Raw genomic sequence first — 17,798 nt, 5'->3', positions numbered from 1 at the left:
ACGCCCAATACATAATTGGTACGTTGGTAGGCCTCTTGTTTCTATATATAATATCATTGTTGGTAGGTACAAACCTATAAAAAATTCACAATCTGACAATAATTTTTTTGTCAACAATGTCACTATACATTTTTAGCTGAAGTAACTTGAAATTTTTGTAATTTATTCAAAATTATTCGTGAATATAAGCATCCTAATAAGCATAATATATTATACATGAAACCACAACAATAAACATACTAAACCAAAGCAAGGCAAAGCTAGTAATAAATATGACGGACGCATATTATGCTGATGCTATGAAAAAAACTAAAAGGAGAGAAAGGGTCTGGTACCAAGAGCACTTGATGCCAGCACTGCTTGCTGCTAAAGAAAAGCGGGTTCGAGAGATTGACGCCTCCATCGCAATGACTAAAGAATTATTGGATGTGAGTCATCAAATTAATTGAATATATCTTATGATTTAAGAAAGTTATCATTCATAAAATAAATTAACATCTGTATTTTATGGGACAGACTTTCTTCCTTATCCAGTAAGCAGTTTAAGCTTGGAAGAATTGAAAGTGTAGAGTAGAAAAAGAAAAATTAAGATTTCTTTAACTACATACCTAAGTACTACTAATAATTGTCTCTCACTATGATTGCTATGAAAAAATAACAATATAATTTATCTCTTGATGGAACTTCCCTAGTTCCACTTATTTACTTCATATACTTAGGAAAATAATTACGTTTAGACTGCACTACTCCTATTCATATTTTTTTAAACGTGATATAGATTTACAATGAACCTGTCGTCAAACCCAAACCAGTCACTCCACATAGCGTGGTTCCAAGTGACGACATAAATCTGATGAAGCCAATAGAGCCTGAAGTGTTAGACTTGTTGTATGGCAGCACGGAAAAGGGGGCCGCAGAAAGATATCTGCATGCTAGGTATAAAAAAGCCCCAGAAGATAAGTTAGTACCATTTATAATTCTAAACATTCTAGCACAGAATAATAATAATAATATACTACGTATACAAATTCTAGTAAATATAATTTTCCAAATATGGATACCTATTATGAATATTCTTGAATTTTAGGGACCGAGTCCGCGTTAGGACGCAGCGTAGGCGTACATACGTTTGCTACCGTAGTCGTGACTACTAATTGATCTGAAAAACTTCTACTTGTGGGTTATCGGGCTAGATTCACTGATATTTTACCGTGTCTCTTGTATGTTTTTGGTCCTAGACTAACAAATATTTATTCAGAATAAATATCAAATGACAACATAAATGAAAGAGTAATTTATTCCGACGGTTCAAGGTTCTATTTCCGTCTTGCAACCAGCTTTGACTACGGCTGGCAACAGAAACAAAGCAGAATGCGTGCACGTGACGTGAACCACGGCCGCTGTGCGATCTTACGTGATACTTTCTACCGCAAGAACAACTTGGCTCCGGACCCGCGGCACTATTCGCAGCCCGCTGGCGGGGAAACGTCTATTTGCAGCGAATATTCGTGTAATTTTAACTAGCTGTGACTCCGTGGAATATAGCAGTACTTATTATTAATGTTGTAGCTAAAATACATACGTCCAATATGAAAATGAGTGTGATCGTTTAAATGTGATTTATTTATTGTACTCTTCATATTATGAGCAACTGTTTTTATAAATTATCATTAGCATGTCGACGTTCTGTAGACTACTGTAAAATATTTCAGAAGATTGAAATGCAGTGTTCTTTGAACGGAAAAGTTCCAAGTAGGAGTGTAAATAAAATACATTTTATAGCAAAAAACATATATTTTATTATTTACAATAATTCAACTTTTATTTACATATTAACAACAGCAAATGTACCTATTGCGTAAGGCCACATCACACTGTTTGGGAATAATCGAATAAAATGTATACAAATTACAAGTGTTTAATTTACAACGTCTCGCGAGAATGATATCGCACGTTTTAATGGACAGATCCATGAATATGGAAGAAACTAACAGTCTAAGATACAAAAATATAACCGCGGAAATAATTAACAGCTATTGTGACGTACCTTTATAATATACAGTAAGCGAATCCGTCCATCAAAACACCAATGAGTGATTACAACTAACAATAATCAACCTGACGAGTCGCCAACAACATTCGCACTAACAAATAAATATGAGACATCTTTGTTCTTTTATTTCGCATCGATAAATTATTTACAAATAAGTCAGTCCTTTTGGTGAAATCGTCTGTTTGCACGCTAACCAGCATTGTGCTGCAGTGCGTCTCAAGCGCCGCATCGACCTCTAAACAATACAATACTAAGGGATATGGTATTACATCTATTTTTACAAAAACTCTTATTTCGGCTATTCCATCCTATGATATCACTATTATCAAAGTGGACAATTTGTAAGAAATTATAAAAATCTCTTATGTGTAACTACCGATTTTAAAGACGGTTTGAGTGCTTTGTATGAATTGTCATTATTTTTGAAGTGAAACTTCTTTAGGCGCGTTGAGAGTAAAATTTCAAGGTCACGTCATGGCAATACCGTCACATCATGGAGTAAGGCGACAATTTTGGTATCAATGAATCTTGCCAAAGAAGTTTCACTTTAACACGTGTGCTCAGCACAGACGCTCTTTTTTATAGATCGTTTTTTTTGCTATTTTAATTTTCTGTATTACCAACAGTAAAGGTAATACAGGTGTGTGACATAAAAGGCAATACCAGAAAAATAAATATTTATTTAAAATTATTAAATAATTGTATGATGATCAAGATATATTCTTTTATGAATACCCAAAGAATAAGAGTAAATTATAAGCACCAATTTGATAAGACTCTTACTCCAGAATCAATTGATTATATAACCCCTTTTTGAAATAAGTTATTAAAAATCTCGTCTAATAATATGATTTATAAATCTAAAAATAATTATTTTTCATTAAATAATTAATTTAAAGGCATTTTAATCTAGACCAAGAAACATTAAATAAATTAAAATTTGTTTACTCGCGCAAGGATTATTGTATGCGCGTGCAATTTAACCATTAAAAAAATCAATACATTGGAGATTATTAAAAAAAATCGTAAATCAAAAGTTCTTATGAGTTTTTGTTGTTTCAAATGCTTTCATAATAATTTTTTACTTCAACTTTATTGCTTAAATGAAATCATGGTTTTAAATATTTCCCCCTAAAATGCAGTTTCCGTTCACACCAAAGCCCACGACACAAATGTTATCTCATATTATCACAAAGTCAGTCTGCATAAACATATTTTTGTACTGTTTGCATCTAATATCAAATACAATGTTTAATTATTATAATACCTTATCATGCTCTGAATTAATTAATGGAATTATTAAAAGCAAAAATCTCCCTACAGTATCAATAAGGCAATATTCATAGTGATCATAAGTTAAAGATATCCTCCCTGTGCATATGATTTTTTAAATTATGAGTTTCTGGTAATTTTTACTTTTCTCAATTTATTGTGAAAAAACACAACACCATGTACATATTAATATTGCTATTTATCATATAAACTGGTAGATTTAATAGTAGGTAGAATTCGTGGACTAGTTCTTTACAGGATGTTAACTGTATACAAGTAACATTAATATTAGTGTTTGATGCAATGGGTGAATGCAGGTACTTTCTATACTGGATATACACCAAATGCAGAATACACTGTCGAGCACAGAGCACTTAGGTGGTGATGGGTGGGATGTCCGAAGTCATGATTCCTTTTTTTCCTGGCACTGTGTAAAGTGATTTCATATAGCATTTTAGTTTTACTGGGCACTGTAGGCACCGAATTCCATATTATACTCAAGCATGGTGAGGTCTATGTATGCGGAAATTTCGCAAAAACACTTTCACGTGTGTCTCTACGAGTGCGACACGCTGGGCACGAGCAATACTGCGGGCGGAGCACCTCTGGTCCAAACGTCCAAACGTTAAGTGATTCCATGTAACTTTTTAGCATTTTGTTTTCCTGGCCGGGAATGAGGGTACTGCATGAGTCCATAACTGCACTTTCACTATCACTATCACTTTCACGACTCCTACGTGTGCGACACACCAGGCGCTGGAGCAGGCGGGGCTGCAGGGGGCGCGGGTAACGCGGGCGGAGGCCCGCTGGTCCAGTGCACGAGCGCGTGCTGCGGCAGCTGCGTCGCCTGGAAGTGATCCTTGAGCAGCGCCTGCGAGAAGTTGCAGTGCATCTGGTACGCTTCGTTCTCGCGCTCCGTGTCCCCCGCTAGCCGGTATAGGTCTGGAAAACACAAAATGTTACTTCAGACAGCTGCTTTTTGTCACAGATTTTTGTTTATACCTATGTGATTTCATTCTGTTCTTTGAATGTTGTAAATTGATGATGGTAACATGAAAAAGTGACAATAGAAAGAGACATACATTCATTTTTGAAGGAGAAAATGAGATGGAAAGCATTATACTCCTTTATTCATGGTAAATTTTACATTTGTCACAATATTTTGAAGCCGAAACTTTAGAAGGTGTCACTTCTACCATGTGCAAGTTACACACATTTGACGATAATTGTTTTTAATTATTTATCTTCTTACTGTGCAATATATAGAATTGGTTTCTATTGCAAAAAAATGTTGAAAAGCTTGTAATAATCACATTATACAAAATCCTGTATCTAAAACCTAGTATACCTTTCAATATAGCCGAAGCCCACAATTGCACGTGCACATCAGGTATTTTACTAGCGAGTTGCATAGCCGGGGTCACCATGTTCATGCTCTCTCTCGAGTTGTTGATCGACAGGAAGATGTGCCCGAGCAGCACGAGCGAGCACGACGTGAGACGGTTGAGGTCCTCCGCGTTCGCCATCTTGAGCGTTTCTCTTAAATACCGTCTGGAAATTGAAATAAAATAAATCTATTTTACAAGCATCTATGTAGTTTTATTTGTGGCCCTTCGAGAGAAAATTTATAAGCAACATTTCATAGTAGAATAAAGCTTTCACAAACGCATTTTGTAATTTTACAACCATCAAAATAATTTTTATTGTGTGGTCCTTCGAGCCGGAAACACAGAACAATTACAATAAATAATTTTACAATCATTATTACTCAATAAATATGGTAGTAAAATAAATGTATACTCACTTGGCTTCATTATACCGCGCTTGGAAAAAGGCTTGTAGCCCCAGAACGTAGTATGAAGCGGCGCGCAAACCGTGCGCGTACGCAGGTAACGCTTCAGGTCGTACCTGTATTTATTTATAGATTTTAGATACTTTTAAGTTAATATGGCAAAAAATTACTAAATAGTAGTAGTATGCCGCTATGGCTATACTACAAGCAACAAACATTTACTAAGAATTTTTTAATTACTTTTTTGAAATTAAATTAGAAAACACGACATTAAAGATAAAAAAAACTGAGAAAACATACCTGTTCCATAATTTGAGCTAAATCATTATCTCTTCGTCCTCTTAAATATACAATTGCTAGATTCAGTTTTGCAAACATCCATAGATCTCTTTCTTGTGACATCTGAAATTAAAAAATTTCTAATCATTATTTCACAATTACCCTCACAACTAATACGATATATTTAATGAGTTCACCCATTGAGCCCCAAGCGGCCCGATCGGTCCAAGACACAATAGATTTTCTATTGTGTCTGTGGTTCCGGGGCCTAAGTTATTACAGGGTTTTATTGGTGATTATTTAGTGACAGACTCCTAAAAAATACAGTTTCTATATAAATGTGTAGTCTTTTATACATGCAACTGTAACTCACATGTATAGCGGTGTGGAACTGCGCTTCGGCGGCCTCCATGCAGTTCATGGACATCGCGTACAGGCCCAGCAGGCAGTGGAGCTGCGGGGTGTGCGCCGCTGCGCACTGGGCTGCAAACAGACATAAAAATTATATTAGCATTGTGTGGGAAACACTATTTTTGCTTATTTTTTTTTCACAATGAAAATTTCTTCACGCAAATAATTTTTTAACGCGAGTAAGATTTATTTTTAAGTTTTTTGTTGTTTTTAATGCACAAATCATGAATTATATTTATATTTACCGTCGAAAAATTTGATGACAACTAATTTCACAAAAGATGCGGGCTTGAGAATGAGCGGGAAGTTCTAAAAGAATTAGCATAGACCGTGTTAAGCGTTCCATTGGGCTGCAGCTGATGCGCGGCGTCCTGGGGAACCTCAATGACCAATCAGGCAGGTATATCTCCACGGCACGCTGCAGCACACACAGCACGTACCGTTGGGCGGGTGGCGCAGCAGGTGCGCGGCGCGCGCGATCTCGTGCAGCGCGTGCGCCTTGCCGCCGGCCACGAGGCGGCACAGCGCCGCGTGCTGCACAGCGCGCTGCAGCACACACAGCACGTACCGTTGGGCGGGTGGCGCAGCAGGTGCGCGGCGCGCGCGATCTCGTGCAGCGCGTGCGCCTTGCCGCCGGCCACGAGGCGGCACAGCGCCGCGTGCTGCACAGCGCGCTGCAGCACACACAGCACGTACCGTTGGGCGGGTGGCGCAGCAGGTGCGCGGCGCGCGCGATCTCGTGCAGCGCGTGCGCCTTGCCGCCGGCCACGAGGCGGCACAGCGCCGCGTGCTGCACAGCGCGCTGCAGCACACACAGCACGTACCGTTGGGCGGGTGGCGCAGCAGGTGCGCGGCGCGCGCGATCTCGTGCAGCGCGTGCGCCTTGCCGCCGGCCACGAGGCGGCACAGCGCCGCGTGCTGCACAGCGCGCTGCAGCACACACAGCACGTACCGTTGGGCGGGTGGCGCAGCAGGTGCGCGGCGCGCGCGATCTCGTGCAGCGCGTGCGCCTTGCCGCCGGCCACGAGGCGGCACAGCGCCGCGTGCTCGACGAGCGCGACCCGCAGCCGCCACGCCAGCGCCGCGCCGCCGCGCCCCGCGCGACCCGCCGACTGCCCGCTCGCTATCGAGTTGGTGTCGTCGCCTGCAGCTAATAGACAAACAAAAACTTTTTATTATTCTGTTTTAAATTTTAATATGAATTTAAATATACTTGAGAGGTGTCAAGAGACACTCTGATGGAACGAAGATACTAAAAAAACTAGCTCGCTTTCGAGAGACAGGGAGACGCAGATGGAGAAAAGTAACTTACGTTTACCGCTTACAACTATAACAAAAAGTGTCATTACAACTTTTGGTCTTAATTTCATCAAGCTCTCTTTCGCAAAGTGCGATAAGGAACGCGTCCAACAAAACTAACACTGACACTCACAAATCCAATACAATACTTTATTTAACTTCCATTAAACACAGCAAATAAGACGTTAAAGATATCAGAAAAAATACATACAAGTGAGCTTGTCGATCTGCGCGAGCGCCTTCTCCGTGTACTTGTGCGCCTTGTCCATGTAGCCGGCCTGCGCCGAGTGCATGACGGTGACGAGGTACACGAGCACGTAGAGCTGCTGCCGCGAGAGCCACACGAACGACTCGCCGCCGCCCGCCCCGCCCGCGCCCGCCCCGCCCGCGCCCGCGCCGCCGCACACCGCTGCCAACATTTACTGTTTTATTATAACGCCGTTAGTACACCGACGCATTCGCGAGCTACAGCGAAACAACGAAAAATCTGTCAGTAGTATGGCAGGTTTTCGCTTATGATACGTCTCACTCTAGGACATAGATAGATGAAATAGTTGCGTCCTTGTCAGTATTGTTTCGCAAGGAACTGCGAAATGGCCATTATGCCGGCACTACACATAGGCCAACGCGTTGGCAAGCGCGTTGGCACATGCACTTGTCCAATGTGTAGAACGGGCGTTCGCGCGCTGGTGGTAGGTATTTGAACGTTGGCCAGCGCGCTTGCGAGCTTGCCGCGCGGTGTCGGAAACATCAAAGGACACTTGTCGCAAGCTTGGCGCACCATCCACACATTGGCCGCGCGATCAGTTTGACTGTAGCAGCGATCAGGAGTGCACGTTTTTTTCTTGCGGCGAATTAACACCTAACTTGACAAAATGGCGAACAATATGAGTAACGAGGAAACATTTAAATTTATTGAGCTCTATCAGAGTTAAAACTGCCTGTGGAACCCAAAAAATAAGTACCATAAAAATAAAAATGTTGTATGTATTAAAAGTGCCAAATAAATAAGGTTCTTGGACATGCCGTTTTCCTCACAATGTTTTACTTCACAAAGAGCATCCTACTTTAATATTATTTTAATATTATAAATGTGAAAGTGTGTTTATTTCTTTGTTTGTTACATCCATTTTGAATCCGTCCGCACATTGGCTCGAACCAAACCATACTGAACGACCTTCCAACGTGTGGATTACTCACAAGCGCGTTTGCAAGCGCACCGCCAGCGCGCTGGCGAATGCGCTGGCCTATGTGTAGAGGCGACATTACACAAACATGGCGAAAACATTGCTGTTTACTCGTTCAGCAGATATTTCGGTACGCAGTAGTTTCGCAGATATTCGCTGCCGCACGCGAATGCGTCGTTGTACTAACGCGGCGTTAAAAAATATAATACCTATGTCAGTTGGTTATGATCTAAAGTCAATCAGTTTAAATTAATACTTTGAATTATGTATCAGACACATTCTTAGAATAATTTTTTAAATTAGTCAAATAGTTTTGATGCAAAACATAACAATGAATTTTTAAAATTGGTGAACTGATGAATGCAGTTCTTCAATTCAATTCCTTTCGAAAATAATCAAATGTTTCTGTAGAGTAAAATTTTCTACACAAAGTATTATGAGTAAAATTCAATCCTATATAGTATAATATGTTTGCTAATTGCTTATTGTTATTATGATATAAAAATACATTGAAACTATGTGAATAAAATTACTATTAATACTTTACCATCATCATCAGGCCATGTTGGTGCCATAATTGTCTGGATGCTTTGTTGTAATTGCTTTAAACAAGGTTTCACACTCTTTACTTGTCCCGCCATTAAATAGTGACATACCTGAAATTATATGAATAAAATAAACTTTGATATCAAAAGTCAATTTTTCTACTTACTTGTCTTTCTGAAATCATCTTTACATACATGAAAAAGAACATGTCAGAAGTGAAACTTCTTTGGCAAGATTTGACAAAATTGTCGCGTTACAAGACGTGACGGTATTGCCATGACGCCATCTTGAAATTCTTGAAACTCTCAACGCGCTTAAAGAAGTTTCACTTCAAAAAATGATTAGTATAGGTTAAATAAATTATATATTTACTTGTAAAACTAGAAAGAACACTTTGAGGTACTCCTTCTGATGTGGACTGCCAACCCATGATTCAACCAGATGACCGGCTTGATTTAAAAGTGGCAACACTTCCTGTATCTTCTTGTCTATTAGTAATAACTGCAAGAAAAATATACTAATTTTAATAAAATCTACAATTTAAATATTTTATGAGATGAACATTTAAAATAAATAAGGGGGGTTTCAATTAAAATGTCCACAATTTTTTACATGGTAGTTGTTTGTAATTTGTAGTTTGTAATTTCTGCAAAGTAGGAAGTACAAACACAATTATAAATTTAAATATAGGAAACAATAACTAATATATTATGAATCATAAAAGAATGTAGGAATGTTTGATTCCCACATACATACTATATAAAGAAAAAGACAATGATACTAATAAATTGTAGTAATTATTGTAGTTAATAAGTCATTATACGTGAGTTGAATGGGCAATTAAAAATGATGATTATGACTTAATGTCTATTTTTATATCGAACTAGCGGTCCGCCCCGGCTTCGCCCGTGGTACATGTTTACGTTTTCTCTACATAAGAACCATCCTCGTACTTCAAGGAATATAATAAAAAAAGAATTATCGAAATCGGTTCAGCCGTTCTCGAGTTATGGAATTACAACGAAAAGTGGCATTGATTTTTATATATTAGATTATAGTTGAGACTACAGGCCCATGTTGAAAAAGTTATGGGTCATTTGAACCACCAGGTGACCTATCTAGAACAATATAAGAGCTTATCGACTTTTTTCTTTTTCAGTTTTTTTCCCTTTGAACCACCGAAAAAGTACGGCACATAAAAAAATTAATCGCATAAAATACTTTTTAAAATATATTTATTTCATGTTGTGTAAATCACCCCCTGGAATGGACCCCCTATACTATACTGGAGATGCACTTACATTGGGATTATTACTTATACAGTATACAGAATCCCAAGACACATGTTTCAAATATCCTATAGAAAGCAAATTTACAGGAGTTGGGTACAGTACTATTAATTTTAAGTATTATTTCAGTAATGTATTGCAACAACATTTATTGATAGCGTTTTTATTCTTTTATTGCACAGATAACTGAACAGCTGTTGTAAATTAGATAAATACATATTTGTGAAAAATAATTAGCCTTATGTCAGGGTCAAAGACAACAACTTATAATAGAACAGTGAAGAAACTGTACGTACTGTAAAATATATATTTCTAATATTGAATTACAGCAGAACTAGAGTACATATTTATATAACAGTTATTAACAGAAAATAATTATTCTTAGATAATTTTCCATTTCAATTAAATATTTAATATTAAAAGTGAATTATAAATATTATAAAAAGATCAAAGCTTTACTCACCATTACCCTACTTAGTAAAAACAGTACCCTTGTGTATGCTGCATTTGATATCTGTGCATAATCTACACCAACACCCAGTAAACTACTCGCTACCTCATATTCTCTCTCAGTGGCATGGATTTGCTGAAAAAAATAAAATAATAATCACAACATAGTATTTAAATCTTTAAAACTATGCAACAGTTTTCAATGTGATTTTAGTTAATAGATAAGCAAGTGAAGAGGAATATTTTAGTATATAATTTACTAGGTTTTAAACAAAGCGGGTGGAAAGCTATATGTGTAATGTGTATATAGCGTACAAAAAACAAATATAATCTTGTAATTTTTTTACTTTAATTACAATAATTGATGGGAAATATAATATTATTTTCCATTTTAAAAACATAATTTGAAACATTATCACTAGAGTCTGTCAAGCGAGTCGAGTCCACAACCCTTTTACTGATTTCTTATAATGGCAATACTATGACCTGTCAAACAGATTGTCACAAATTCTGTTGTAACCTCGTAATAATACGGTTTTTGTTGAGTTTTTTAATGTTATAATGCCGATACCTATTAAAAGTAGTGCCAGGAGCTTGTTATTTACAATGATTAATAAATATAATCATATACAGAGTGAATCTAACGACGTGTTATCGCAAAAACGACGAGTCTTGGATGAAATCATTTCAAAATCAGGTAGGTTGGCAAAAACGTGTTGATACTTTTAGCACAATTGTCTAACTTTTTTTATTTTACTGTGATGTGATCACGATTTCCGTTTTGGTTTAGATCCAGACGTCGTGTTCATGACCTTGAAACTTACTGGGGCATCTTTAAGTGAAAACTACTCTAAAAATTGTTGTATTTTTTTTTCAGCCACCTTGGATGATGAATTAATAAAAAGCACAATTCATAATTTAGTTAAGCAAGTCATGGCCATAGAAGACAATAAAAAAATGAAATCTGAAACAGACTATCAGACAAAAATTGCTGCTATGACATGTTACTTTCATCATTTCTGTGCGTAATGAATTTCTTGATTCTGATTGTGACAAATAAATACTTACATTGAAATACTTTTTTTATTAATTTCAAGTATATTTTTTTTATCAAAAATTCAAGTAAGTATCAATAAATTTTTAGCGTGCTATATCAGTGTTGACACCTAAAAGATTTTTGAATTTGCCGCCTTTTTCATGGGACTAGACTCGCTTGACAGACTCTATTATTACATGCATATTCACTTCAATTTTATATCTTCATGTTTATTGAAAAGGACTTATCTTTCATGTCTGAGTAATGAATAACAAAAATGTTAATGTTAGATTATTTAACATGAAATGTATGCTTACTGCTAGTTGGAATATTAGCCTGCAGTGCCAATATACACTGTGCTGTGACAATTCAATCGCTTTTCGTAATATAGGTTTAGAATGTGTTGGCTGACCCTGCTGTTCAAATAGGTCCGCAAGCACACTAGCGGCTTCAAATTTAACATCGTCGAATCCATTAATGCTCTGCGATAAACACCACTGAAATAAAAAACTTATTATGACCCACTTCATATACATTGTTTACATTTTATATTCCACTGGTCACATAAATATTATTAAAAATATATATATAAATAAATCAAAAAGTACAAATGTATATTCACTGGAAATCACTATCACTGCACAACTTCGTCATTAATTCAAAATAAACACGGAAAACTCACACTTTGCTCCAAATGAGTTCTCGCCAAGTCGATGTTTTTAGTGTGTGTCAAAAGGATATTCCCAAGTTGTAAATGTGTTCTGGCTTCAACTCTTTGCGGTGGCTTGAAATTAAATACAGCTTGTAAACATTGAATACAACTTTTTATGTCAGGAGGATTTGATGTGCGGAAATGTTCCGCTAAACCAAGTAAAGAAATATACCAAGCGTCCTGCGTTGACGCCATTTTGACATTTCTGCTTGGAGGGAACGGTGTTGACAACTCCGTAACCTATCATTTGGTTTACCAGTTCTAAAAATGGAATTACTAAATAGATTAAAAAGATTTTAAATTAAAGCAGGCTACTCACGATTCAATTTCAGTAACAATCTGTTGACACAATCTGCAGTGAGCTGACAGATTGTGTCGTCAATAGTATAGTTGAGGGCACGTTGGGGGTGTAACCCAACATGTTGCGAATTGGATCGGCGCGGAAGCAACCAGACAAATTGTCTCAGCAGATTGTGTGCGTGTTGAAACGTGAGTATTGTGATTGCTCCAATCTCGGCTCAATCGCGCTGCCGCGTTAACTAAAAGGCCCTACTCACGGTTCAACACAACCCACAATCTGCTGACACAATTTGTTGCAGTCGCGATTGAGCGTTCTCTCCTCACGATTCATCCAACCCTCAATCTGATGACACAATTTCATTCCGCGATTGCTTGCCACAACGTGTGCACGTCACGTTGATGCCTGGCCTGTTGCTAAACCTCAACGCAATAATACGCATTATTAATGGATATACTAATTTATGAAATATAAGTTAATTATCTTTGTAAAGCTTGTATTTTTTCCAATTTTATTGATAGATTTCAAGGGCTATAAACACAGACATACATTAAGATAGACTACGCGAGTGTATGTACTTCCCGTGTCGAAACTAAGCATAAAACGCTTGCTTGACGCTTACCTACACTCAGTCCGCGCTTGCAGTTCGCCAAGGAAAGACGTGAAACGGAATAGAGTAAAATGCCGAATTGCGCAGTAATAAACTGTAGAAACTCCACAGTTATGAGTGGCCGAGTTGTCGGAGATGTTTTCTTCCACCGGTATTGTAATTTTCTAATCAGAATATGCACTATTTATTTTAAAATCAATTAAAGAATATTTGTGGAAAACGATCGTGACAAACATGGATACGAAATCATACGGAATGATTCGGAATACATTGCGGCTTTTACTTCGCACGGTAAAGATGGCGTCGTATGATAATATGCAATGAATAGCGTCTTCTTATTTTTCTGTTCTCATTTTTCTGTCCAATTTTGTGTTTAGTGATGTTCATTCGATGCAACAGTTCTCGATTCTAATCGATTTTGTAATCGAACACGAACATCGAACTTTTCGTTTAGTTTCTAAAAATTGTTCTCTGGTCTTTTTGTTTGAGTTAGACTCGTCCATATTCTACAACAAAAAATATAAGTACCTACGTATAATAAATAATATGGGAAATATTATCTAATTATAATATAATATTTAATAAATTCTAGTCTTGAATCGATTTTGTAATCGATTACGATTCATTTATTTGACTACCTCTTAGACATAGATCTGGTTTGTGAACTACCTACTAACAAGGAAAACCACGGAATACGTAAGGTGTTTTAATATTAGTGTACGAATTATAATAGCGTAGGTAAACTTACTTGAAAATATAGAGAATTTATGAAGATCACGCGAAGATCAGCACCCAAATTTCCTCCAATTCGTTTTTGCGCTCGTGCACACAACCTCTCATTGAAAAGTCTATCATCGTACTCCTATACTAGAATCGCCGCGCGAGTGGCGTCCCTAATCGATTTAGCTTAAAATGAAATTTCCATCACTAAAAAGCGCTCGTGACGTCATAACGCGTCAAGGTCAGTACAAAAAATATGACACGCATGGTTTTTATACAGATCGCAGTACTTGCGTTGTCTACTTAATATAATATGTTTGTGGCTATAAAATATAAACATCTTCCTCAAATATGTAAAAATGTCTTTCCCGCGTTTATCTCAAAACCGTCATTTTGCGATTACTGCATTCTAGTTATCGCGGCAGCGCGATTGAGCCGAGATTGGAGCAATCACAATACTCACGTTTCAACACGCACACAATCTGCTGAGACAATTTGTCTGGTTGCTTCCGCGCCGATGCAATTCGCAACATGTTGGGTTACACCCCCAACATGCCCTCAACTATACTATTGACGACACAATCTGTCGGCTCACTGCAGATTGTGTCAACAGATTGTTGCTGAAATTGAATCGTGAGTAGCTAGCTTAAGAATGCAGTAATCGCAAAATGGCGGTTTTGAGATAAACGCGGGAAAGACATTTTTACATATTTGAGGAAGCTGTTTATATTTTATAGCCGTTTATACTTTATAGCCCTTGAAATCTATCAATAAAATTGGAAAAAATACAAGCTTTACAAAGATAATTATCTTATATTTCATAAATTAGTATATCCATTAATAATGCGTACTAATACGTTGAGGTTTAGCATCAGGCCAGGCATCAACGTGACGTGCACACGTTGTGGCAAGCAATCGCGGAATGAAATTGTGTCATCAGATTGAGGGTTGGATGAATCGTGAGTAGAAAACGCTCAATCGCGACTGCAACAAATTGTGTCAGCAGATTGTGGGTTGTGTTGAACCGTGAGTAGGGCCTTTTAAAGGTTTAAAATTCTAGGCACAGTTCTAGGGTGGTTCTAGGTAAATAAAAGACATAACAGCTGAGTAAAACTTCGCGTTTTATTTTGCTATTCAAAAGAAAACATGGAACACTTAACCAGTATATTGGAATATTAAATATTATTAAAAAAAAACTTAAATTGCATAAAATAAAACGCTATAAACATTACAATGGATGACCTTGTGGATGTCCTTGAGCTATTTTGAGTAAATATATGTGATTTTTTATGTGGATTTTTCCCATTCCATTAAATTATTGTAAAAGCAAAGCATCGCCGGTTATTGAAACTGAGGTTTACTTCTGTTTTTAAATCGATATAACTAGGTATGTATAAATTGAAAGTTAACATTTTTTGTTAATTTATGTATATTCATATCTAGATTTCCAACACATTTTGGCCCGCGTTTTCAAAGAAAACCCCGAATAGTTCCCGTTCCTGTGGATTTCCAGGATAAAAAGTTGCCTATGTCTTTCTGGGTCTTCTGTTTCGTTCTACTCTTGCGTTCTACATACAGGTCAATTAAGGAAAGCTGGCATGTTCACAGTACTCACACTTATGCAATTTCACTTACAGTATGTTCAAAAATAAATGCGACTCTAGTTTCATTTTAGACTTGAATTGTAAAATGGGTGCGTTGTAGATAAATATATGCAAATATAATTTCAATTAATAATTATTAATTATGAAAGCTCTCATAATTTACCTGTAAAATTATAATTTAAAAGTAAATCAATTGATGAACTTAATTATTTATTCTAAAAATAATCAATTGGATAAAAGTATTAATAATCATTCAATTATCAAATAATAATTAAATTTCAGGTCATAAAAACAATACAAATAACACGTGCGCTCACTCCAACACACGGATGGCTGTTTTGATAATGATTTAAATAACGGACGTCTTCTGCAGTTGCGGAGCAGTCTTGTCCTGACTTTGGTCGAGTAAAAATATCTAAGAAATGTTATTGTAGCGACACCTCGCTCTTAATCGCGCAAGCGAAATGTTTTCGCTACAGAGCTATATATACAACTTTCCGACATCATCCATCGGGGCCTTTACGGCCGGCCAGTCGAGTTGACTGGTCGAGGATCCTCCCTTTTTCGATGGAGGAATTCCACCTTCCTTCCTCCACAGTGGTGACCCCGACGTGATGTCTGTAGCGACACCTCGCTCTGAATCGCGCAAGCGAAATGTTTTCGCTACAGAGAGATATATATATATATACAACTTTCCGACATCATCCATCGGGGCCTTTACGGCCGGCCAGTCGAGTTGACTGGTCGAGGATCCTCCCTTTTTCGATGGAGGAATTCCACCTTCCTTCCTCCACATTATATTTGTAGTAAGTACGTAATACCTACCAATACGCGCTAACAAATATATGTTACATGTTTATTGTATAATTTTCACACTATTGGTTTTAAACTCAAACTCAAACATTTATACTATTAGACTTCTTCTAGAAGCACTTTTGAATCGTCATAACAGTTTAACAGTTTTAACATTTACCACCAATTCAGAAAGCAGTATCTATAGAGAAGAAGAAGAATCTATTTAATCATAATAGTAATCTTCTACTTCACTGAAACTTTCATCGCTCGAAGAACTCGATGTTTCGCCGTCGGAATTTCTTAATGTAATTATATACTTTTGGTTCTAATTGAATATATTTTTCCTCATGTTCTCGCGTCTTTCTCCAAACGTCACTAAACATATCCAGACTAATGGCATTTGCTTCCTTTCTAAATAATTCTTCCACAGTTTTCAAGTTAAAGTTCACATTTTGTGATGCTACTTTCCCTTTAATAATTATGCCCCATAGTAACTTTATTGGGTTGAGTTCTGGATCGTACGGTGGAAGGCGCAATACACTATGTCCATGATCTTTGAGGATTGCATCAAGTAAAAATTGTGTTTGGCTTATTTTTTTAATAATGTGGATAACTTTGATTATTAATTAGTTATTTGATTTTTGAAAAAAAAATGCCGATTTTAGTCAAAATTTATATTTTTCTAACAAGATCCTTATCATCCCAATTTCCACCTTGGTGAGAAAAATTGACATTTCTAATGAAAATGAACAAAAAATTAAATGATTTTATTAATTGTACTGTAAAATAGTATATAATTCTTCCATTTACTGTATCACAAAATTCTTCATAGATTTTTAGATATTCGTACTACAGCAATCACATCACCCTGTATTTATAAACAATTGCAAAATATGACACATACATAGGCCGGGAGATACTGACACAAAATTTCGGGTCATTTGTAACAGAATGGCGGTTCTACAGAGGTCTTATTACGCAATGACAAAAAGAAAAATGATGGTCAGAACGCTGGTACCGGCGGACTAGTCGCGTGGGCGTAAGTCACACTCGTCGGATAAGTAAGACCCCTCTTGACCGCCATCCTGTTACAAATGACCCGAAATTTTGTGTCAGTATCTCCCGGCCTAACATGTGCAATGTGTAAATGTGTTGACGTTCCAGCTCTTCTTAATATACTTATACCCAATTTTATTGTAATCGGTTCAGTAGTAGTTGTGTAAAAGAGTAACAAACATACATCCATCTCACACTCTTTCGCATATAAAATATTAGTATCCTTTCTTTTTTGATACCATTCAAGTGAACATCAGAAACAAGTCAGAAACATTTATGTTGCTACGTGTTTGCTTCCATTTTGTTGCTCATTAGTATCTAATTATAGCAATGTCATTTTATTAACTGTGGAAATGGAATACGTCATCCGTCATCGACGACAGCTATCA

At 37.0% G+C, this 17,798-nt stretch overlaps 2 protein-coding genes across 3 annotated transcripts; one reads left to right on the top strand and one right to left on the bottom strand.

Moving 5' to 3' along the window:
- The first annotated feature begins 130 nt into the window (after nt 1–130).
- Nucleotides 131–1,909, top strand: LOC123699150 (protein ATP6V1FNB-like). Of its 2 annotated transcripts, none has more exons than XM_045646031.1 (3): nt 131–428; nt 779–936; nt 1,314–1,909. In XM_045646031.1, exons 1-3 carry the CDS (start codon nt 273–275, stop codon nt 1,522–1,524), a joined length of 525 nt encoding a protein of 174 aa, XP_045501987.1. In that variant the 5' UTR covers nt 131–272; the 3' UTR covers nt 1,525–1,909. The 2 variants fall into 2 exon arrangements, with proteins under 2 accessions (XP_045501987.1, XP_045501986.1); XM_045646030.1 differs by having other exon boundaries at nt 779–960.
- LOC123699149 (MAU2 chromatid cohesion factor homolog) lies at nt 1,781–12,555 on the bottom strand. Its single transcript, XM_045646029.1, has 12 exons — nt 12,297–12,555; nt 11,932–12,111; nt 10,592–10,714; nt 9,212–9,340; nt 8,841–8,949; nt 7,318–7,515; nt 6,760–6,957; nt 5,770–5,879; nt 5,418–5,519; nt 5,130–5,233; nt 4,674–4,876; nt 1,781–4,267 (listed from the first exon to the last, which is right to left on the bottom strand). Exons 1-12 carry the CDS (start codon nt 12,519–12,521, stop codon nt 4,059–4,061), a joined length of 1,890 nt encoding a protein of 629 aa, XP_045501985.1. The 5' UTR covers nt 12,522–12,555; the 3' UTR covers nt 1,781–4,058.
- Nucleotides 12,556–17,798: the final 5,243 nt, after the last annotated feature.

This window comes from Colias croceus, chromosome 17 (genome assembly GCF_905220415.1).
Source record: "Colias croceus chromosome 17, ilColCroc2.1".
Taxonomy (NCBI): Eukaryota; Metazoa; Arthropoda; class Insecta; order Lepidoptera; family Pieridae; genus Colias; species Colias croceus.
The sequence above is the reverse complement of the archived record's forward strand: the minus strand, read 5'-3'. Positions and strand labels throughout refer to the sequence as shown.